Here is a 23294-nt window from a genome sequence, read left to right as displayed (position 1 = left end):
TCCTACAGCCTACTTACTAAAGCATTAGAAGAAATTTTGGAAATTCTAACGTTTGTTACATTTTGCTAGCTTAATTTCAACCTATCCTGTGTACTTCCACATGGAAAATGGAAATAAGAACAGCACCAAAAAAGAACAAGTTGCAAGCTAAACAAACTGAAATCCTACAGAGGACATCATTCATTTCAAACCACACATAACTTCTCACTGTAGGGTTTATGGAGTCTCAGCCAAAGACTGAAGCAGATTAAAACTCCAAAGACTGACTTAAAAATATTTTAGTGAAACCAACAGGAGATAAAGATACTTTAAAGATAGTTGAGGTAAGGGGCAGTTAAAATCTAAAAAGGCTAAAGGTTTCTTAAGTTCCAACAGCTTAGTTGAAAGGTCTTCTTCCATACTTTTGGACTTGATTAGCATTATATAAAATAGCCATATCTGACTTGCTGCGTAACCAAAGTTGTGGTTATTCTTTATAGAGCATCTAAAATTTCACACTCCATCAGCACATGTTCAACCTATTTTATCTTGGCAATTAATTTATTATTTTTCAGAACACAGTGAAGCCTTGTTTTCAAGTCATTCATAACTTTATAAATCAGTCCTGCACATGAAACCATGCATCTGTGAACCGTAGAAAATCCTTGCACTCAGGCGATTAAGCTCCTGACACCTTTACTGATTAATAATCATGAAAAGAATAAGATCAGAAGCAAAATAAATGATCATTTAATAGAGAAACTCACAAAACAGCCCTTTAACTTACATATTCCATCATGTTATTCGTTTCACATTTCCTTTTGCTTAGTCTCCAATGCAAGCACAGCTAGACAAGGAGGAAAGAAAAAGAAGAAAAATGAGCTGTATTTTATTGCAGCACACAGACTAGCCCATTTGTTCACCTTTCATATTTTTCGTTCAACAAAAGCATCTGTTTCCATACTGTGCAATTCAAACTCCAACAGTACGAAGCTGCTCCCTGCGGCACTCACCTTGTGGTATAACCTATTGTTTTCCCATTCTAATAACTTCTCAATCGATCTTCGTGTCTGGAAGACAAATGAGAAAGAATTTTACTCTTGACTGGTTTTAGAAAAACTTTGTTTTGCAGCTGCTTTAGTGTGAAAAGGAGAGAGGTATAGGACAGTGACTGAGTACAAGGTGGTCTGTAGTACTATCAAAACTTGTCTGATATTAAATAGTATCTAATACAGAAACAACTTTTCATGATAGCCAAGTAAGTACCTTTAACCACTTTGGAACAAAAACTGTTAGTATGTATGCTCTCTGGTTCTTATGGCAGTTTTAACTTTAAAAATCACAGAATTTTCCATGTGATCTAAGTACTAAAAGCAGGAACACTGCTCTCCCAGGATCAGTGGTCTAAATGTACTGCTTCTAAAGGCAGCATATAAACTCACAAATGTTGTAAACTATTTTGTAATGCTGTAGGTCAAGTGCAAATACACAATACTCTAAATGTGGAGGTTTGTTACATTTATATCCAGATTTCAGAGAGTGAAAAAGCAAATGCAGAAAGTTACAGTAAATTCCACAAATAAGCATTACGAGTTTGTGAACTGTATAGAGAGCAAACCCAATATCCAGGATTCTAAAGGAAAGGCTTACTGCCTGTGTCATCCACACTTGACATTTCTGATAGAGAATCCTGAAAGCTGTTCTGCACAGCTTTTTAAGATTATGCATGCTAGAATTAAAGGACATTTTGTGCTGCAAAGTTTCACAGCATTTTGAATATAACTATTCAGTTATATTTACATTTGAGAAATACATACTGACATTTATGGTCATTTGACTGCCAGAATATATATTGCTTAGTTCTAAATGGGATTTGCTACAGACACTGAATAAAAAGAGGATAATTCATGGTGCCAGGTGTTAAGATGAGACCAACAGAGCTGCAGGTGCAAAAGGACGGAGCAATGACAAGGATCAAATACAACTTAGTGCAGCTGCAGCTTCCTTACAAGGCAGAGAGGGGTGAGGGGAAAGGATGAGAAAGCATCTTGCTGTTATTATTACAAAATACTAATACTGTAAATAAACCTTAACAAACCAAACTAAATGCTGTCATGAGAAACAAAAATGTCTGAGTAAAATAAAAATTAGATGACAAATTATTCATTTCCCCCCAAATATTAACATCTTGGTATTCAAAAATCCTCTAGTTTAATACTGAAGCAGTTGTGGGGAAACACAGCTAAGCATGTACTGTGGTCACATGATTAAAAATTAGATCATTGCTATCTATCAGTATTCATTACAGCAAATTTTTTATTATGTTTTATTTTAAAATCACAAGCCAAGGAATTATCAAAAAGTGGACATACCAGTGACTAATTTATCACATCAATTAGAAATTGAGTATTTTTGGGGTTATTCTTATTATTATGTTTTTAAAGACAGTGCCCTTTAACAATAATCAGTAGACCTCACTTGTTTCTTTGTAAAGATAGCCTTTTAGAGTCTGCTCTCCTTTTAAATGAAAATAGGGCAGCAGTTATGGTCACACTTTTGTTAATTTAGTTGCCAGTCAGCTCCAAATCAAAAGAAAATAAGGCTGCAGAGTGTAATTAACATTCAGTTCAGTCGTTTTGTCCCTTGTCTAGCCCCCAAGCTTTGTTAAAATTGCCATCTGAATGCTGAAGGCTGTAGGGAAATCGATTTGATTCTAATCGCACCATGAAAAGAACATGATCTAACTGCTTTCAGCCCTCCGTAAATCTGTACTAGGTCTTTAGCACAATGCAACTTCCAATTTAAAAAGCACTGAATGTCTCGTCAATGACTTTGTGAAGAAAAAAGAACAAGGAGCAGACATAAAAATTCCAATAGTTGTTTAAGCATTAAAGTTCATTTGCATCACAGCAAACCTGAAAAGGGCTGACCTCTCAAACCGCCTCTCAGGTCTATGAAGTTGTAGCCTTGACAAGCTCACATTGACAGAGCTCATTGACTCTGAAAGGCTACTCTATCAATGGTGAAAAATGGCAATAGGTTCTACTCTGAGCAGGCATCTGCCTGCCCACCCGCTGCTAAACCAATGGCAAAACTGATTCAAAACCTGAATCTACCTTGTAATCTTCCTTTCCAGGACCTTTTAATAATAGATTAAGATCACTATACAATTTAATTTCATTGTTTGCTGAAAATCATCCAAGCTTTTCAAATTCCAATAAAATTACATCTATATTACAACACATAAATATAAATAAGAAATTGATAGGTACTATTAATTGGTTTATTCAAACAACAGGACAGTTTAAAGTCATTTGATCAGCATGAGATAAAAAAACATGTAGACTCGAGACCATGATTCTTTATCTTCCCAGAGCCCTAAATACTACCCACTCTTCCTATAGTATAATCTGGGATAGTCATAGCTCTCAAACACACTACATTATTAATACAGAAATGTTAATGAAAATTAGACTGTAAAATATTTCTGCAAACCTCAGAGCTTGGAATAAAAAGAAATTAATTAAACAGCATCACACAATTCACTATAGTAAGTTTTCTTCCTACTTGACAGGTGAAAAAAAGCACTTGCACGTGCAGCTTAATTAATCACTGCTCTTGACATCTCAATGATTTACAGTGAGGAGCAGGTGAGGATATACAAAACCAGAAAGGAACACTTGATTTGAGTGTAGCATTTCCAGCACACTAGGATGACAAGCTTGTATATTCTATCAATGGTGTACAGAAAAACCCATACAGCAAATTATTTGTTAGCCACAACAAAAGCACAAATTAAGTGGAAGAGAGACTTGCTTATTAGGAAGATTTAATACTCTCCAGCTTTTAATTTTTTTTTTCTTAAAAAACCCAGTCCAATATTTGAGCAAAGAAAAAAACCTGCAATTTGAGTACACTTTCCAGCCTACCAATGATAAGAAGTATACTTTTTAACATATTTCACAAAAAAAAGCAGATAGTCTTCAATGCCATCCAAGAATTTTGTGAAATAGACCTCTTCAATGGTCTAGATGCAATGTTTAATGAAATATTTCTGTAAAATAACTGATTCTTTGAAGATATTAATGTCTAACAGTGTCTTTTGAAAAATCTGACTCTCAAAGAACCCCTGTGCAGAATACACCTTCACTAATCTTACCGGGCCTGATTCAATAAAATAAAGTCTTTCCCTCAAACATGGAAGAAAAAACAAAATCTAAGCCTAAATGTGAACTTTCCAAGCAGAAAGAAGGATAGTACTGAATATATTACCACCTGCAAGACATTTCTGTTACATCTTTGCAGTGTCTATCCAGTTAACTCTAGATGGAATTATGATGTGGACCGGAAGGCTGTGCAGCAACAGGGTCCCTCTGGCAGTGCGTGAGCAGGAACATGCACACTGCACTAAACCACACTAGCAAATGGGCCAAGGCCCCCTCAAGTCCTGCTGCAAATCAGTGAATGATTTGTACAGTATTAAACAAAAGGATCTTACATTACTTCCAAAATGGTGCTGATTTGACTACCTCCCTTTGTCTTTATTATGTGAGGAAATAACATGGATAGTCCTCCACTAACAATTGTAGTTGTAGTTGTTTGGGAAAAACCAAAGCATCTCTCACTATGCGTATTTGATCTTTATCATCTCATCTGAAAACATATGTATATATAGTGCACTATCAGTCCAATAAATAGCATGAGATTTTCACATTCCTTCATACAAAACTTTACCACAATCAAGTATTATTGGTTTTGAAAATCATCCTAAACATATACTTTATGCTTAAAATTCAAAATACAAAGAGGCAACACTAGACAGACTTTTGTTAGCTTCTCATATGGCCAGAATGTGTATTATACACTAGAGAAAAAAGTCAAAGGATCCTGCCAGAGGTCGGAACTATAGTATCTCTGCTCTCTCAAAGAAAGAAATTACAGAAGCAGGAATTTCTATTCATTCTGACTACAAAATTTATACCCAAGTAATTTAGCTATCAGCACAAATGATGAAATAGTTAGAAGATAACTGAGTCACATAATGCTCACTTTCAACACACCAGAACATCCCCCAAGCCAATTTTGAGGCCCATACTGGTACCACAAAAATGCCAAAGCTGTACTCAAAACACTTAACTGAATGATGTACATCTGTGCCGAGAACGTCCTCATCTTGAACACTATACCTCAAGTAAACCAACATGAACTGCAAAGTGGCAAGATTCCCATCTTGCTATGGAATTCTCCATTTGTGAAGGGAAAAGATCACAAAGGTGAAACTGAGTTGATTTCAGATCCTGACATCCTGGACTATCTGCTTTACTGTACAGTAGTTTGAAAAGATGTCTGTCCTACTACATGGAGATCTTCCATAATTTCTCTTAGTAGCTAGGATATTTTTTTAGACCTTTGTAAGGGTGCTCATACCAGAAGCCACTTCAGCATCCATGCAAGAAAGCAAGTGAAATCTGTACTAGACAGAATGAAGAATATCTGGAAATAAATGCAGCAGACTGGTGCTTTTTATACGATCTTGAAATAACTGCCTTGTCCAACAAGATTACCACTGTTGCATCTTGCCTTACTATATTGATTATTTTGTGCAGAAAGTGAGCCCAGCCTAAAGCACAGATCAAAGCTCAGATCATACAGAGAAATATACAGATAGAGAAATCAACAGAATTCTGGAGCAGGAGAACTGACATCAAGTTGATTTCTCATTCTGTAAGACAGCCCTGAGGATATTGTCTCACATGATCCATAAACTTAACCTCATTTGAGCGGGTCTCAACCCTGGGTCGGTACATCACAAAGAGATGAATTTTAAAGCTTAGTGAATCAAGTCACACCAATTACTTTCTAGAAAGGTCTCTTCCAGCAAATATTTGCTGATATGAAGAGAAGTTCAGTGTTATTTGACACTACTACATGTAACACTTTTTAATACCTAAACTCAAGATGATTCCTCAGTTATTCTGGTTGCCTTGATTGTCAAATTCCTGAAGTGTTAAAGAAAGCAGTAAAGCCATTAAACATGAGCAGAATAGAGAACGTGTACAGAAACATACACTCCATGCATATTAGCATGGAGGGATGTTGTATTATCACCAATGTACTAATTGACAGATACTGAGTATTTTCCAAAGGCATTTTGGTCTCAGTAGAGACACTCAGAGAGAAACCATCAAAGAAAGTTCCTAGAAGTTGATTAAAGACTTCTGTAAGTTTCCTCTCAAATATACAAAATCCAAAAGATTCAAGATGCTAACTGGTATTTTAACCACTGGATATTTCAGCTGTCTTACAAGAGTTAAGTCACCAACTAAGTGCTGCTAGCTACTTTCTATAAAGAGGTATCACTGACTAGAGGCAACCATCTGTGAAAGTATCATACTGTGGAGAAGCCTTGTAGTAGAAATAGTCTTGACCGTGGCAAAAATAACACATTTCCCTTCAGAAGGCCTTGTAATGTGGTTAAAAACACATTTTGGAGGCAGACAGGTGTTGAACTGATCCATGAAGCATCACGACTACACTTAAATGTTATTACTTGAACTTTTAAATAAAGACTTGTAACTCATTCATTCTAGGATTAAATTCGAGCTCTGATTCTGTCGTCACATGGAAACAAAACCCATGAAGCTCTGATCCCTCCAAGCAAATTATTCAAATCCAGCCATGACAATCTAAAGCATCCATCTCCTGCTGAAGGACATTCTCACAGAAAAGGCCACAGAAAATGAACATGTAAAATGGAATTCACCGTAACAGGGATGAAAATAGGATCAAATCTCCACCAAATAACTCATCTGGTGTCATTCTCTGTGGGAAATTTTACACTGAACATGAATGAAAATTCAATCTCCTCTTTTAAGGTTAGAAAAATGTTAATTTTGGTTACTGTCATTTATTTCCAAAATATCCAGGAGTATGCTATGGAAAATAGTTCAGGGCCAGTGTAGGTTGAGAAGCTAAGGGATCTCTGGTTACATCTCTATTAAGAAATGAAACCGTGCCCAGAAACTTTCCCATTCATTTCAAGCCAGCTGGCAGGGAACAGCTTACATCTCTATCAGTAAATTTTCATAACCTCCAAACCACTCATAGTGCCTGAAGCATTCTGATAATGCCTATGAATCGTTACACAATACAGACCCAGAGCCTGTCAGGGACCTTTCTAAAAGTACAAATTATAAAGCACCAATTCCTAGGAACACTCCCAGGATTAGTTTATTAGTACATAGGAATCCTTTGACTCCTGCTGTAGGAGTGTCTAAGGGCAGTGGACAAGAAGGGGAGAGAAGCTACACAGTCTTTCAGTCAAAGATTGAAAGGCAGCACAACCTGACAAAACTCCTTAGACGATTATAAAATCCATCACTTCACTAGTCTGCATGCTGAATAGAATGATCCCTCCCAAAGGGACAGCCTATACAGTCCTTTGTATATCTGAGGGCTGAATCAGAAAAATACTGGTTGATCCTGTATCATCATTATTATTCTAGATTCAGTAACTTATTCCAAAATTCAGCAAAAAATATTTTTATGAGCTACAAAATTAGAAGTATCTGGTCACTTCACACTTTACATGGGTTTGTATGGTACAAGATTTATTAATTAAGATTTATTAACTCCTTCACTCTTCTCTTTTGTTGAATTGCCCCCCTCATCCTCCCAACTGTTCTGTCAGTAGTAATGGTTCTTGAACAACTGTTTTCTTCATTAAATAAAACTTTCTTTATATGCTACTAAGAATGCTATACTTTAGCAGAAAATAACATTTTACTGTGATTTGTTTTTAAGTGGAAAAATTAATACTTTCCAGACCTAGGGTACTTTGAAAAAAATCAACAGAAGAGGCACAGAAGTGTGTCACTACTTCACACTTGCCAGAACTTCATTCTAGTTTTCTGTTTTACAGTAACAGTCTAACAAGCTATTGTTCTGTCAAGTGCTTTCTACTTAGTTTAATTTTATCATATAAATTTCAAGTAGTTTTGCCTTCTAATTCTTTCCTCAATAAGTTCTTTATTTGGGATTATCTTTAAATTGCCAAAGACAGAATCCTAAAAATGTTCCTTTCTAAACTGATTTCCAAATCTGACAACTAACGAGACCATTTTTAGCATGCTCTTTCAAAATAGCTCTATGTAAATTTCACCCAACTCACACTTGTAGTTTCAGGAACACGTCAACCTGGACAGGAAGAGCAATATAAAAAGCAACACTAAACCCAAACTGAATGATCCCTTTATATACCTTAGGCATCACAAGGTAAAAGAGACTTTAACATGGAAATGTTAATTTTACTCCGATGGTTTTGATTAATATGAAACTGTTCAGAGACATAATTCTAATTACAAATGTAATCAAATTTTAAATAGCATTTAGAATATTCACTATACATCCCGGAGATACACTGTAATTAGGATTTACACAAAAATTAACAAAATCACAAATTTAACTTCAGAATACATATTTTTGAAGCACTAAAGTGTTTGCATTTGATCTATAAAGAAATAAACTAATATTCTGTGATCTACTTTTATCTGTAAGTACTCTTCATGTCAATTTTATTGTCCTGTCCTCCACCAAGCAAGTCTGCAACTAAAAAGACATGGTAAAACTAGCTGCTTCCACACCCCAACCACTCACTACCACACCCTTTAGGAAAGCACATGAAAACCTGGTGAGTTTTTGTAGGTTGCTAAGAAGGAAATGAAATCTGATCTCAGATATAGGAAAAATAATGATTACACATTTATTTGTTCTACAAGCTTAGCTACTTGAGTATATGGACAACTTAAAGACTCTTCTGACCAAAATTATAGTGAACAATATCTAAAGCAAAATATACCAGGCCTGAATTTTCTGATTTTTTAAAAGTTTAATTTCATAGTTAATATTACATTTAAAAAAAAACCTCTGAATACATTTGGAAATAATGGTCATGAACGCATATTTGATACATACAAGTTATACTTTAAAAAAAGTTATACTAAGTTGACTAGAGCCAACACAGAGATGATACGTGCTCTGGTTAGGATAATCATAATAATTACATTACAATTTTAAAGATTCTTCCAAACTAAACTACAATGTAAACTGTCATAACAGATACTTCAAAAACAAGGCACCTTTTGTCTTGCAATTGCCTTGTGGAACTCCTCAGAAAAGCATTATGCTATTAAGAGTATCTCCAGGGCAAAGTCCCTGGCAGGGAGGCATACGAGAAAAACATACATTTTCTTCAGTTTTGAAAATAAATGTAATGTATTCATAAATTCAATCAACCGATCTAACGTATTTTAACATTAGTATCATCCACTGACAGCACTATCGGATTGAAGAAAATTCATTCCAGCTTCCCCACCATATATTTAATTTATACTTTGGAAGTTGCAATTAGCTATGTTTATACAGCACGCTGAAGATGTAAACTGCTATGAAAGTGACAAACTAATGATGAGGCTTAAGCAGCATTCCTCAGCTTTGTGTGAATTCACAAACAAACAAATCACTCTTGGAAGTATTAGTACAGATGACTCTGTTAAATATCTAATTCTATTCATTTTAAGAGATTGCCCATGAAGCATTTGAAACATGCAATTTACTTGTACAATACCAGCTTTTAAGAAATCTAGCAGTACTGCAATTCTATCATAGCTTTCATTGTTACTGTTTCTGTTGAAATTATATATCCTATTTACCCATCAGGAACTGCAGCATTTAGTTAATACTGAAAATGAATGCCAATTCATTTGAAAAAGTGGCTTCAAATGGACACCTCAGCCTGCAGTGCTTTTTGAATTATAATTCACTATGCCACTCTTTCTATTTGAAGAACCACAACTTAAAGACCTAATGTTCATTTGTACAACCTGGAATTTGTCCCAGAAAAGACGGTGCCTTCTATAAGTAAAACTGTTCAAGATCATTTATGATCTAGATCTGCAAATGAAGGATTGTACTTCTTGCAACTTTCTTGCAACTTTTATTCATTAAAATCAAATCAAGACCACATAAAAGGAGAGAAGCAATAAGATACTGAACCAAATAAAACACTTATTTTACTGCTAAAGAGTAGCAGGCTTTTTTCAAACATCTCAGTGCAAAGTAAGAAAGGAAACAACACTATACAAAGATTCCAAAATCAGTACTGAAAACAAAAATTCAGTGAAGGGAAAGCTTTCACTGCATGGAAACACACTAAAATTATGTAATTAACAGTTAAACTTACAAACATCTGTGGCTTCATAAATACCTAGTCTGAAGCACCGGCTGACTTAAGGAGACAAACCATTACCTTATTTTTCATTGCATAAAAAGAAGTGTGTATTCCAATTATACACAAACTTTCAATAACTGCAATTTCAGAAATTGCACTTACATTTGTGATAACTTTCCCGTTTTAAAATTTAAAAAGTCAATGAAGGGTAATAGAAATGTAGAATGCAGAGAACCACTAAGAAAATTATTCTAACTCTGAAGCAAAAATTGACATTTTGTCTATATGAACCATAAAAAAACCAAAAAATCTTTCTCTGAAAAAGAGCTGCAAACTACACCAGCAATTCAAGACCAGGGTATTTTGATTCAGACTCATTAAAACAGACACTTCTCAATTGGTCATTCTGAAAAAAATTCCTCTTCTATATTAAAAGTAAGCAATTCTATAGCCGAAACTGTTGTTTTATTTAATAAAATCCTTGAGAAACCCTCCCACTTGTTAGCTCACTATATCTGTAATTCAACAAAGCAAATTTTTTAGTCTTCTATTTCAATAGAAAAGGGCAAATATGAAGATTTGTATATTTTTGTTGTGCAATTAAAACACGATCTGCACAAATTTCAGGATGGGAACACTCCCACCATGCTTTCAGAAATCAAACTTTATAATTAGAAAGACTTGGGAGTCTTTTGTGATCACTGCAGCAAAGGACATAGCACAAGTCAGTTCCAAGTAACTGTCCTTTCACCGGGAATCACTTAGAACAGGGCTGAGCTAGCAAAGCTCTCTGGGGAACACTTCTCAGACAAGTGCAAGTAACGTAAAGAAGCAACCTTTTATTTACTGATCATTTCTTCTACACTGTGAGTGGGAAATAATTCATTGTATCTCAAAATTAAAGGGAAGAAACAAGCATACATCACCATGGACCCCATTTCCTCAAGAATCCTGGCTGTTGTGACTATACTTATGGCTGAGCCCAGCCAGGGAAAGGACAGCTAAAGAAGTCAAAGTACGGAACATAATTTGATCAACAAACCCTCTTCCAAGACACAGGTAAAATCAAACAAAAGCAGTTTAAGAGTTCAAATATGAGTAGTTCACACCAAATACATTAGACTTATGTATCAGCAAAACTGCAGTCCTAGCAGCAAACCTAGGGAGTAAATGAATTTTTATTTTTTTCCTTCTTTTTTTTCTTTTTTAAATGTGAGAATATGAAGTTGCTTCTTGCCACAGTTCTACTGGAAGCTACCGAGCAAATAACAGACTGGAATCTAGATGGACCAGGCATTCTTTACAACTGCTGCTTTTGCTGAGCAGCTCCAGGTAATTCCCAGTGCACTCTCTTACATTCCACACTTCTAGGAAAGTACGTATTGTTAGTTTCCTGCACTTGTCACAGCACTTTAACATAAACTGATGGAAAGTCCTAAGATTTTTCTTTTATGCAGAAAAGCTTGTGGATACAATCCAGTACTGAGATCTTACAGGGTTCAAGCCCTGTAATTCCATGTAAGAGGGATTAATATCACTTCACCTTTTCCTGCTCTGAGTCTACCAAGACAAAGTTAAATCCACTCATATCTATAAAAGTAACCCAAGTGGCAGTAACTTTTCACCATTTTTTGGTAAGTAAAAGTAGTAGCCCTGACTAGAATCATTAAAAAGTCTTCTCCTTGTTTCCTACACTAGAATTTCCAAACATGTCCTTGAAAAATACTTCACAGCTTTCCCCCTTAACTCCTATACCAAAGAAAAACATTTTTTCCCAGCCATTTCCAGGATTAAGAGTTAGGAATTCAGGAAAGCACTCTCTTCCCTTTCACTTTGTCTTTAAGAACACAAGTTAATTAATTCTCTATATATACTCTCCAGATGCCCAACAGACACCAAGTTCTGAGTTTTCTGTCTGAGAAATAACCCTGTAAGCACATGTTCATTTGGCAAGATGTTGACATGGACAAGTGGTACTGATCTGAAATCTCCACATTGATTTAAATTACTTTTACTCTGGAAGAATAATCAAACTGTCATCAGTGTCTAGTGCCATTGTGCCATCTGTGGTGGCATGAGATATTTTGTTCAGGCAACTGAGTCCCAAGTTGCACTAATGCTGGACATCCAAGCGCAGAAAAACATGTAAAGGTCCATAAATATCTTCTGGTTCCAACTTTAACAGGAAAAATGCAACATTTACTGATAGTCTGGGCCACACTCTACGATGGCTTACACAAGTTCAGTCACAAATCTGTGTCTACACTCCTGCTGCTCATACTCTTTCCAGAACTCTTCTCTCCACATGCATTCTATATTACAGCAGCAATGACACCACTATCCTCTCTCCAGCCTCCTCTGAACAAAGTATTCATGGTTGTGTTGGGTTTTTTTTTCCAGATTTTTCCTTTTGGAAGGAGCTTACCTTTTTACCTTATCCCACACAACTCCTAACTATTGCTTCACCAGGTTCCCACACAGAACCTCTCAGCTTCAAACTGTTTTCTGACCCCAGATGCTGGAAGCCCTTGTATTTTTTCTGACACTATTTAACAATGCATAAAAAGTTGATTAGATGAGAGTTTGTGACATCAGGCCCTACCAAGTTACATCCTGTTATCATTTCCTGCTATAACACATTATGTGAGAAAACTGGGTCAAACTTCATAACACCAGAAGCATTCTCATTTAGAAGTTAAACATGGACAGTAGCAATGGACGCTTTCCTTGTGTTTGTTACCTACAGTGCTAGGCCTTGAATGGTAAAGGTCTTCTCTGCAAGCTAGTTAAGTCACCTGCTTATCTGTTGAAGCAATCACCAGATTCTAATTTCTTCTGGCAGATTTTTGGGCTACGGATATACAATCATGGGGCAGGATACTTACTAGTTTGCAACAGCTTGAAGACAAAAAATTTAGGGTTTGATATAATTCACACTGACACCAATATTTTTGTTTTAGTTAGTTTCTCCACAAACTCCAACATTACCAGGAGGCTTTTCTACTTGATTTTGTATACAATTAAAACTACCCTTAAGTAATCCCTTAAAGGGACTAAGCAAAAGATCTTAACACTGATAGTTAGATGATACAAAAATGCATATAGGTTTTGTTACATTCAATGTTCATCCTATAAGTATTTTTTTTAGCATTCCTTTATTAACTCTAAAAATGAGGATTTTGATAAAATCATGGTAATGTTCAGTGTACTGAATTATACATAAGTTGTAGCATTAAGAAGTATTACACAAGGGAGAACATATACAAGGCGTGACATGAAATGGAAAGACGAACAATACTAAACAGTGAAGAGATGAAGAGGCACAGACACTTATTGCAAAGCAGTGAAATAGAACTAGTCAAAGACAATTTTTAGACACACAGAAACAGAAGAGGTGGAAGGGTAGCCTAATTAACCACACTGAGAAAGAGGAAGTGAAAACCAGGCTCGTGTAATGAGCTTCTGTTGTCAACAATGCTCTAAGTGTGAAGTGTACACAGACAAAAGGCTACTTTCAAGTTCTTCATGTTAAAAAAAGCATCTTACTCATCTACAGCTTGGAAGAAAAATTCAAAAAGAAAAATCAATTATTCTTTTTAAAAACTGCCTTTCTAACAAAAAACACGTGGTTCCTTGGGACTACAGTGTAATCAGAAGCTCCTCAAAAACCAAACTGCCACTCATTCACTGCCAAATTCTGATAATCTCAAACAGTGTATCACCGAGAAGATGCAACTATTAAAGAGTATGTTGAAAGTTAGTTCAACAACAATAATTGCTTTACAATAGATGCTCTAGGAGGCATTCAGCTACGCTATCTCTCATTGAATTATAAGCTCAAAGTCCTGACTGGTGTCTCCTGTAACTTTAACCAGTACAGCAGGCAACTGATACCAAAATGTTCAAAATAAGTGATTTAAGTATGTTCTAGCAACAGTTTTTAATGGTGAAGGAGGGAAAAAGAAAACAAGCAAAATGAGAACAAAACCAGTGCAATTTTATCAAAAATTGTATTAATAATTCAACTTACTCTTTTACTGAGGCAGATAACTGGCCACATACTACAACCTAAAGTGCAGCAGCAGCAAAGGCATCCACATAGTAGCCATCGCACATTAACTGGAAGATTCTTCTTAAGACAACTGTTAACTCTACTGATGCTGGCTTTGAATTCTTCAGGTGCAACCTACATGGGAAATTAAAAAAGAAACAAACTAGTACTACAGCAGTGCAATTTATTACTTTTACAGTACTTTATACTTGGAACACTTGTTTTTGTAATAAAACCTCAATTCCAAACTTCTCTTCAGAGATACTCACCTTTCCAGTTAAGGATGAAGGAAATTCTGCTTCGAATTTGTTGCTTAGTCCAAACCTGCAAAAACAAAATTTAGATTTTACCAAAATTATAAGTAACCCTAATCCATGCCACAATTACAAGCACCTCATAATACTCTCAGGGTCTGCATCAGAAACAGCATTAATTTCAGGGAAACACTACTGTTATTAAGAGTAATTCTTAAAATTATACTAACAAACAAAAATATACCATTGTACACAGATTGAAAACCATTGTGGCCATAGTCTCTTCTCATAGTTCTCTTGATACTACTGATTCTTCCTCAAAATCAGCAAAACCCATAAGCAATAGTGGCAAGTGAGGTAAGTGAAGTACTTAAGAGGAAAAGGAAGCAATTTAAGGCCACAGTTTGAACTACCTCTCTCCTGTACCAGTACAGATGTATCTTGAAGAAAAGCTCATCCAGTGCTAAGCAACTGTTCTAAGCATAAAAATGGAATAAACACCAGTTTGATTTTCAGAAAAGAAATAGCGTTTTGTGTTTTGAAACTTTATTACATAAGTAACAGAACATGGCTTAAACAATAACTAATTATAAATGCGAAGTTGTGAAGCAATTTGAAATGAGCTAGAGTTATTGAATCAACTGGGTTTCACAAAATCTAAAGATCAGAAGAGTGTCAGTTTATCTATTAAAAATATGTTTTCTACCTTACAGTTTTTGGTTGAATAGACAAACCTCAAAAAGAATCTGAATATTTTCTGGCATCTGGGCTGGGCAGTAACTTTTAGTAGAGACTATACAGACTATAAAATCATTAATAACACTGTGTGACTGGCTACTAATTTGGTATACAGCAGTCAGTGTAAAATTTAAGTTGTAATTAAAATAATTCTAAATATAAACCAGAGCAGTCTATCAGACACTACAAAGAAAAATCAGAAACTAAACTGCTCAAGACTTGAAATATTGGCAGCAGTAGCACCTACCACACATTGCTGAACTGAATGCAGAAAAGCTTACCTGAACCTTGACAGCTGAAGATTTTAAACACATAATTTGCTTTTGCAATATGCTCTTGAGCAGCTGGGTACTTTCCAGAATTTTGGTGTCGGTTTTCAATTTTCTTACTGAACTGAATGATCAGCATGCCAATGGAGAACTTTGTCCAAGTAATCAAACAGGCAGTTATGTGGTAAGCTACTGTGAAATCTCATAAAACCCAGTGAACAAAGTGGCAGATGAGTTTCTTTGTAAATAAATAAAAGGTGGTGAATTTTGGGATTTCTCAATTATGCTTATGTGACACTCAACTGAAGTTTGACAGGTACAGCTCACAGGATAGATCTTATATCACCACTCACGATTCTCTTAAACATCAGCTCAGTGCAAGCAGCAGCCACCAGAAATAGCAATAAAATACTGGGCACCACTGGGAAAGTGATTAATATCCTTTTGACTCTGCATGAAACCCTCATACACCCAGATATTCAGAACTGGGTGCAGCTCTGGCATCCATATTCCATGAGTTAGAAAAAGGCAGAAAGAAGGAAGGTTAGTATAATAAGGGGAATAAAGCAGCTGCCTCAATAGACTAAGGCTGGCATTAAGCTGGAAAAGAGAAAGCTGAGGGGGACATTTGATTAAAGTGCAAAGTTTCAGGAAGGCAATGGGTAAGGGGAGTGTTCATCACCAAATCCCACAACAGAGAGCACTGACTGAAATTAGTCAGAAATTGGTTTAAAACAGTCGAAAGAAAGTGCAGCTAAAAATAAGGTGCAAGTAGCTAACTTCTGGGTTTGTTTCCACTTGACATTACTGATGCAAACAGTGCCAACAGATTTGAAGTGAGATTACACAAGGTCCCTGACAAACACACTAAAGCAATACATTACTCATGTAGCTGCAGATGCCAGAGAGTACAAGAAGAATGGACACCAGGAACAGCCAGACTTACACGCAATCCATCCACAGCAACGCCTGTTGCCAAAGTTTGCAGCACCACAGTGGGCTACATAGTTTAAGGCTGTAGGTGACTTTTTCATTGGGTCTTCAGGCAAAGTAAGCAGGTAATTTTCCTATCATTGGTTACAAGCAGTAGAATCATAGAAACATAAAATGATTTGTGTTGGAAGGAACCAAAAATCATCTCCCAGTCACTAGATCAGGTTGCTCAAAGCTGCAGCCAACCAACACTTCCAAGGAACCAAGTGTTCCACTGAACACTTCCAATGATGGTGCATCCACACCTTCTCTAGACAACCTGTTCCAGTGTCTCATCACCTTCATCCTTATACCCAAACTAAGCCTATGCTCTTTCTGTTTAACACTCCCCATAGTCCTGTCACTATAGGCCCAGGCAAAAAGTCTTTCTCCACCTTTCTTATAAGCCTCCTTTGTATACTGAAAGGGTGCAATAAGATCTTACAGAAGACCTTATTTGCACAGATATTATCTACCATAATTCAGTATTTGTAACTAGAATAGTTGCACTGCAAGACCGTAAGCCTCTCAAAACTGGTAAAATAAAAATGAGAATTGTTACACAGAAACACATATGGCAAGTTTACTACTTCACCACAGAACAAAGGAAATGTAACTTACTGGAAACATGCTACCATTGAAAATCCTGCTGAATATTTCATGACAGGAGGACCATCCACCCTTTCTTCAAACTGCTGAGTGAAACTAAGTGCTGAGGCAAAAGTTATGTAAACCTCAGAGTCACGCCCTATCACTTAAGTGTCGTGCCCTACTTAAAATTGCCAGTAAGTTGAAGTGGAAATCAAAGTCTGAAAAAACCCCCTGGATTCACATACATTTTAGAAGCAGTCAAACTTGGAGAATGACTCCAAGTTCAAGATACACAGCTGCCATCATAAGTCTCAAAACTCAAAGGTAACACCACTTAACCATGTAATTAGTTTATTAAATCAGTATTTGTGAAGTATTCAAATGTTGACAGCTCCATCAAACACAAACAAATATTCATAAAGCTCAAAAAAGTCATGCCTGACAAAAGCAACCCCCACTGGAAAAGCTCTACAGCTATCTGAAATTACAAACACTGAGGCAGAGTGAGGCACAGAAACTTCCAATCAATGCAGTTACACTTGGCTGAAGTTATAGGCAAAGAGATTGAGAGCCTGTACTCATGGCTAGTGGTAATGTTTAATACATGGTGAGGTAGCGAAGTTGAAGCTAACTCAAACAGCTACAAGCATAATTTTGAGCTTGACACATCAGACTGTTGTCACCATATGTAGGTAGTAGAAAAGGATGACTTTATACATTGAAAGCATACCATACATTATAAGTAGTTAAGTGACCTCAGAATTATCACTCTTGACTGCAAGCTGAAATTCGGAAATAAAAGTACCACAAATTCCACAGAACACTAGTACAAGTTCAATGTAAATACATAACTGCTCTGACAAAAAAAAACCAAAAAACAAAAAAACAAAGCCTTAAAATAAAACCTTGGAAATCAACATTTCCTCAGAGCTATCCTACTATAGCACTAGATTTCTTTGCACAATACTGCATCTCCAGTGACATGGACCCTTCTCTGCTTGCTCTATGCCTTTCCCACTTTAATCATGTCTTCAACAGATCTATGCTCCTCTCATGCAGGAGTACTTTCTTCACTCTTCCTGGACCTGAACAAGCATTTCTGGAACCTGACTCCACTTGAAAGCTCCAGATAAATTCTTGCCCTCGTGTACAGTGGAGAAAAAAATGGAGAGAGGTGGAAACTTTAAAGTACAGAAGTTTACAGTATAGGACACAAACAATGTGGAACCTTTCCCAACATGCAACTCAGATCATCCTAACACAAAAAATAGACACATACTATCCTCTTCCTCTTTGTACTCTCTAATGGGGACACTAAGCCATTCTTTCACTGCCCTTAACTCTACTTTTTAGGTCCACATGTTCCCAACCCTTAAAAAAATAAATATATATTTCACAAATCTTAACATGCTCCATGATTCTCACATAGCCCTGTTTTCACACATATGTCCTTGATACAGAGTAAGGTTGAAAAATATATTAGAAGACTTCAGTTTAATAATAAAGAAACTTACTTGGGTAAATGCATCTTTTGTAAGTTCTTTCTTCCCCTACAAAAAGTTACCTTGCATTAAGATACAAGGTGCTGTAACAACAGCACAGAAAGGCATTCATCAACACATCCCAATGGCTCTCCATCATTCCAGTACAGCAAGAATAAATCCAGTATTACTAGTTAATACAGTCTGCTATATATATGGCACATGTCTCAACTGGTCCAGGAACAGGAAAACAATCACTGGAAAACACTACCAGACACCCATCATAAATATTCTCTTCATGATTTCAAACACATCATGTAACTGCATTCCCACCATAATGATTTTAGAAACGAGTATGAAACACCTTGGACTTTCCGTTCAGTTGTAAGTAAGGACCTATTTTCGCATCACTTTCAAGTTTTTTACCACTGCAAGAGTGAACCTCAATTTTTCAACAACCAGGTGATGTTACTCCTGTTACAAAGCCATAAAAACTCTGCTGGTGTGAAAACAGCTTAATTGAATATTTAACAAACAATGCTAAATTTTAGCATTGCCTGCAGCATGCTTCAAAAAGTGAGTTTAAGGAGAAAACTTAGTGAAAACCAAAAGCTCCACATCCCCAAAAGGCAAAGACTTAATATTTAACTACTTTCCTTTAATTGATTTTAATTACTCAGCTTAGAAGACTCACACGCTTCCATTATCTGTTGGATGAAATCAAGAACTGGTAAATGCCTTCCTGATGTTAATACATAGTCATGGAATTGACATATTTCAAACTCAACATTATGACTCCTATGTAAGGTCAGAAAGGATATGACAACAGACTATGAAAAGAGAGCTTCTGTTTAAATATACACACAGCAGAAGCAGTCAGCAACTCTTCAAACTGCAGAGCCAGGGACAGATCAATCAGTATTTGCTTAACTGCTGACCATTTTTGTCAGACCTTCAAAATGCATACATGCTTTTATACTGGCAAGACAAATTTATCATGGACACAGGATTTGACCTATTCCTTATATCCACCAAATGAATGTTCTAAAAGGGATCTATCTAACTTTTAATAATAAGCTTCTGGATCAACGACAGAAAAAGTTATAGGCTGTACAAAGGTATAAGTGGCTGATGCTATGTAGTTAACTGTTAACACCTGGCACAGTAAAGAATGTAGATGAAGATCAATTGCCTAATTTTGGAGGCACACATTGGTATTTCATTGCTGATTCAAAACCTAAAGAACAAGTACTTCAAAGAAGATCTTAAAGTAATAATGAGCTAGTAACTATTAATGAACAATGAACAAGGTAGCCATCCCTCAACCACAAGGCCCTTACTAGTCACAGCCAATGCTTCACAAGCTTCCCCAACATTCCACTAACGGGGCTTCATCTTGTCTTGCACAACTTACCTTCAAGTATTGGAGAAGAAACCAGTGCTTGTCTCTGTTTCAGTTATTTGTACTTTTCATTCACTAATACAAAAACTATCTAGTTGTGATTTTGCTCTGTTTTTCAGAAACAGACTAAGGCTACTGGCTTCTTTTCATGAATCCCTGAACACACTGACTACAGGCTTCTATTCTTTCAAGGGCCTCCTTGGCCTCTGGCCCCCTCTATGTCCTCCTAACTTTCCAAATCTCTCTCAGCTTATCCATACCTTACTTCCTGTTTTTAACTGGACAGCTAACTGCACTGCCCAGCTATTAGTATTTGAGTCAACCAGATAATAAAGCAGCAGTGTACCCAAGTGTCAAAAAATTTGTCAGGTCAGTATCTGAAAATCAGTACAGTTTATGAGACTCAGAGCAACAGACCACAACATCTTCTGCTTTTATGTCTGTACCATAAACCTAGTTCTGCTGAACACTGAATACAAAAAAACTGAAAGTTTGTACTACCATCTCTCGTCTCCAGGTTTGTATTTCAGCTTCTGACACTATACATTGTAACTGACAACTACTACACTTCAACAGAGTGAGCCTGACAGAACTGATGGAAGGAATGATACCCTCATCTCTTACATTATTGAGAGTACTACACAAGCTCCAAGTCACTCGCTGCTAGACTAGACACCAAACACCCACAAAACAAAGTTGCTTCCATGTCAAACACAGTGAAACAACACACACCAATCACAACATAATTTTACACGTAGCTATCCGATTAACTGATGCCTTTTCTTTGTTAAAGTCCTCAGAGCTATATTAGCAGCCACAAGTTAAATGGGAGTGGGTAACAGGTACATAAACAACCTTGTTCAATAGTCCAGCCGGTCATGTGCTAGCCCATACCAGTTATACAAAGGAACACAGGCACCTTACTTCCTGACAGCTCATCATTTTGGACAAATACTTTACATTCCTCTGCCAGTCACAGCCCAAGCCAGTCTTGTTTCCTCAGCACCTAGTTAGAGGTTTGCACCCGACTGCACAGAGTTTCCAGGCGGTCCCCAGCTGCCCGGTGGGGCCGAGAAGAGCCCCCTCGCAGCCTCACAGACGCAGGGGAAGGGCGGCAGTCCCGGCCCGGTGCTCCCCACACCTATCCCCGACTTGCCCCAAGTTGCACCCACGGTCTCGGCGCTGCCGGCCGCCCCCGTCCCGCGCCCAGGCCTCCTCCACCGCCCGCCCCGGCCGTGCAGGCCCCGGCGCGGCCCTTACACGGTGACATGGCCAGAGCCGCGCACCACCACCGGGTCTGGGGAGTACTTCAGCAGCTGTTCCTCCAGCGCCCGTTCCTCGTCCTCCTCCTCCTCGTAAATCTCATCGAAGTCCGCCATGGCCGAGCCGGGGCGTCCGATGAGCCAGGGGAGCCGGGGCGACGCGACGGTAGCGGGCCAGGGAGGCAGACGGGAGGGGCCGGCGGGGGCGCCCCGGGCCGGGCCGGGCCGGGCCGGGCCGGGCGGCAGCGGGGCCGCGGCGGCGGCAGCGGCTGGAGCGGCGGCGGCGGCTCCGGGCGGGGAAGCGCCCGTCACCCTCCGCGGGGGGAGGGGGCGAGGGGCGGGGCAGGAACAACAACAACAACATCCGGCCCCGGCCCCGCCCCGCCCGGAGCCGCGCGGGCCGGGCCGGGGGCGGCCGTGGGTGTGCGGTGTCCGGAGCGTGGAGGGGGCCGGGCTGGCAGCGACCTTGGCGGTCAGCGGCTCCGGCCCCCTGCTCAGTCCCAGAGCGCACGGCGCAGCGTGGTGTCCGCGCGGTTGCTGCGTATCTCCGGTGAGGGAGACTCCCCAGCCGCTCTGCACAATCTGTTCTGGAGTGTGGTCACCTGCACAGTAAAGAAGTTCTTCTTCACACTGCGGTGGAACTTCCTGTGCACCAGTTTCTTCCCGTTATCCCTTTTCCTATTGCTTGCCACCCCTGAGAAGAACCTGGCTGCATCCTCTGACATCCTCCCTGCAGTTTCTGATAGATACTGATTAGATCCCCTCTCAGACATCTCCAGGATGGACAGGCCCAGTTCCCTCAGCCTTTCCTCACAAGAGAGCTTCTCCAAGCCCTTATTCATTTTTGTTGCCCTCCGCTGGACCTGCTCCAGGAGCTCCATGTCTCTCTTGTCCTGAGGAGCCCAGAACTGGACACAGCACTCCTGATGTGCCTCACCAGGGCTGAGCAGAGGGGCAGGATCACCTCCCTCAGCCTCCTGGCAATGCTCTTCCCAAGGCACCCCAGGGTACCACTGCCTTTCTTGACCACAAGGTTTTAACCCCCTGGTGGGTATCCATCCACAGGAGGCGGGGGTTAGACACCTGCTGTGAGCTGAGAGATTGCCCACTGGTCCCTCTGGCTTATTGCAGGGAGATGTGGGGAAAGTGGCCCCTGGCCAAGGCTGACCTGCTCTCATGAGGCTGAGACCAGGTGTCTGCATGTCCCTTGGTGCTGTCACTTCCTGGATCTGCCATTCCTGTGGCATGAATGCTCCATGGAAAGCGTCATGCTAACACCACTGTTTGCAGTGCTGGTGAACAATGGATTTGGAAAGGAACAGCCCCTTTAGGATTACATTGATGAATGCTAAGCAGAAAACCCTAAAAATGGCAGGGATTCTTCTTCTCTCTTGGCAGTTTTGGTATTTGTCATAACCAAAACTTAAAACAAAGACTGGAAAATGCCAGTGTGAGCATAATGGCCTTAGCAGCAGGTAGGCTGTCAGCTGTTGTGATGACAGGGGAAGGTAGTGTAACATGGGATACAGCCGAAGGATGACATTTTAAAAAGTGGGAGAAGAGCTTTTTTATTTGACAGAGTGGACTGATGGATTATCTACTTCCAGCAGTATCTAATACAAATTTCAGAGGGTTCAGCCTGAAACAGTCAAAAAAAAAAAAAAAAGGCAAATCTGCCTATCATAGAAATCTGCCTATCTTAGAATCATAGAATCAGTGGCTTGGGTTAGACAGGACATTAAAGATTATCAAGTTCTACCCCGCCCTGCTGTGGGCAGAGACACCTTCCACTAGACCAGGTTGCTCAAGGCCTTATCCAACCTGACCTTGGACACTTCCAAGGATAAAGCATCCACAGCTTCTCTAGGCAACCTCTTCCAATGTCTCACCCTCACAATAAATGTAAAAATGTGTCTTTAGCCTCACAGAAAATAATTTCTTGCTAATGTCTAATACATGTCCTTGTAGAAAGTCCCTCATCGTCTTTCCTGAAGGTTTCCTTCAAGTACTGCAAGGTCTCATTCAGGTCACCTGAAAGCCTTCACTTCTCCAGGCTGAACAACCCCA

At 38.5% G+C, this 23294-nt stretch overlaps 1 protein-coding gene across 2 annotated transcripts in view; it reads right to left on the bottom strand.

The window, feature by feature from the left end:
• Positions 1–21435, bottom strand: part of CHIC2 (cysteine rich hydrophobic domain 2) — a 30727-nt gene extending 9292 nt beyond the window's left edge. For both annotated transcript variants that reach the window (XM_033059308.1, XM_033059309.1), the window contains exons 1-5: positions 21226–21435; positions 14528–14582; positions 14238–14393; positions 993–1049; positions 767–826 (exon numbers count right to left, since the gene is read on the bottom strand). In XM_033059308.1, the coding sequence (XP_032915199.1) occupies positions 767–826; positions 993–1049; positions 14238–14393; positions 14528–14582; positions 21226–21344 (447 nt within the window). In that variant the 5' untranslated portion in view covers positions 21345–21435. The remainder of the gene's footprint in view (positions 1–766; positions 827–992; positions 1050–14237; positions 14394–14527; positions 14583–21225) is intronic.
• Positions 21436–23294: the final 1859 nt, after the last annotated feature.

This window comes from Catharus ustulatus, chromosome 5 (assembly GCF_009819885.2).
Source record: "Catharus ustulatus isolate bCatUst1 chromosome 5, bCatUst1.pri.v2, whole genome shotgun sequence".
Classification (NCBI taxonomy): Eukaryota; Metazoa; Chordata; class Aves; order Passeriformes; family Turdidae; genus Catharus; species Catharus ustulatus.
The sequence above is the reverse complement of the archived record's forward strand: the minus strand, read 5'-3'. Positions and strand labels throughout refer to the sequence as shown.